This window comes from Buceros rhinoceros, unplaced genomic scaffold (genome assembly GCF_000710305.1).
Source record: "Buceros rhinoceros silvestris isolate BGI_N320 unplaced genomic scaffold, ASM71030v1 scaffold28309, whole genome shotgun sequence".
In the NCBI taxonomy this organism is placed as follows: Eukaryota; Metazoa; Chordata; class Aves; order Bucerotiformes; family Bucerotidae; genus Buceros; species Buceros rhinoceros.
In genome coordinates, this window is record NW_010433702.1 from 8,732 (window position 1) to 9,723 (window position 992).

Here is a 992-nt window from a genome sequence, read left to right on the forward strand (position 1 = left end):
GGGTGTGGTGAGTGCAGCCGGCTCGCGCGCTCGCGGTGGGCTGGTGTCTCAGTGGCACCGTTGGCAGTTCCAGGCCTGGACTGCCATAGATGGTTTTGGGGACAGGAGCCTTCACCACACCAGGCAGCTCAGTGGTCACAGCATCTCCTCGGAGTGAGATGGGGAGGGACTTTGGCCCAGGTTACCCAGAGAGGTGGAAGAAGCCCCATCCCTGGACCTTGGGGCTCTGAGCAACCTGCTCTAGTTGAAGATGTCCTGACCATTGCAGGGGGGTTGGGCTGGAGGAGCTTTTAAGGTCCCTTCCAGCCCAAACCAGTCCATTCTGTGACTGCCCCCACAGAGCCGTTACCTCTCACCCACCCCCTGTTGGCCTGGTTTCTTCCTGGCGGTTAACGGGGACTTCTCCACGTGCCCTTTAAGCATAAGGACACCAAATCCAGGAGGTTTCCCTCCAGACCATGACCCACCTCCCTGGGAGATGACCTGAGGGCAGCAGGACCCGTCCATGTGTCCTGCTCCTGACCCTGCCCTGCAGTGGCACTGGTCAGGAGCCCAGAGCAGGGACACGGCTGCATGTGACACCCATTGCTGGACCCACGGGAAAAGCATTTGGGGTCCTGACTTGGGACAGCTGGGACCTGTGGAGGCTGAATGACCCTCTTGACCCTCTTGGTCTCTCCTGCTTCAGCTGAAAGAGCTGTACACGCTCCTGAACGAGAACTACGTGGAGGACGATGACAACATGTTCCGGTTCGATTACTCTCCCGAGTTCCTGCTGTGGTGAGTGACACCGCGGGCGCAGAGCAGAGGGTGCTGGGTGCTGCTGGCCTGACCCCGCTGCCAGCGCCGCAGCTGCCTTTGCTCGTCCCACCTGGCTTCCCTCTGAACTGTCTCTTCCCTGTCTGTCCCCGTGGGTGGTGTCCGGGGTTCGCTGGGGAGGCGTCTCTCACCTGGCCCTGCCAGTCTCTGGCTTCTTTGAGATACAGGAACCT

The 992-nt window shown here is 60.7% G+C and overlaps 1 protein-coding gene across 1 annotated transcript in view; it reads left to right on the top strand.

The window, feature by feature from the left end:
- Window positions 1–784, top strand: part of LOC104500546 (glycylpeptide N-tetradecanoyltransferase 1-like) — a 4,868-nt gene extending 4,084 nt beyond the window's left edge. Inside the window, exon 4 of the mRNA XM_010144208.1 lies at window positions 689–784. Within this exon, the coding sequence (XP_010142510.1) occupies window positions 689–784 (96 nt within the window). The remainder of the gene's footprint in view (window positions 1–688) is intronic.
- The last annotated feature ends 208 nt before the right edge of the window (window positions 785–992 follow it).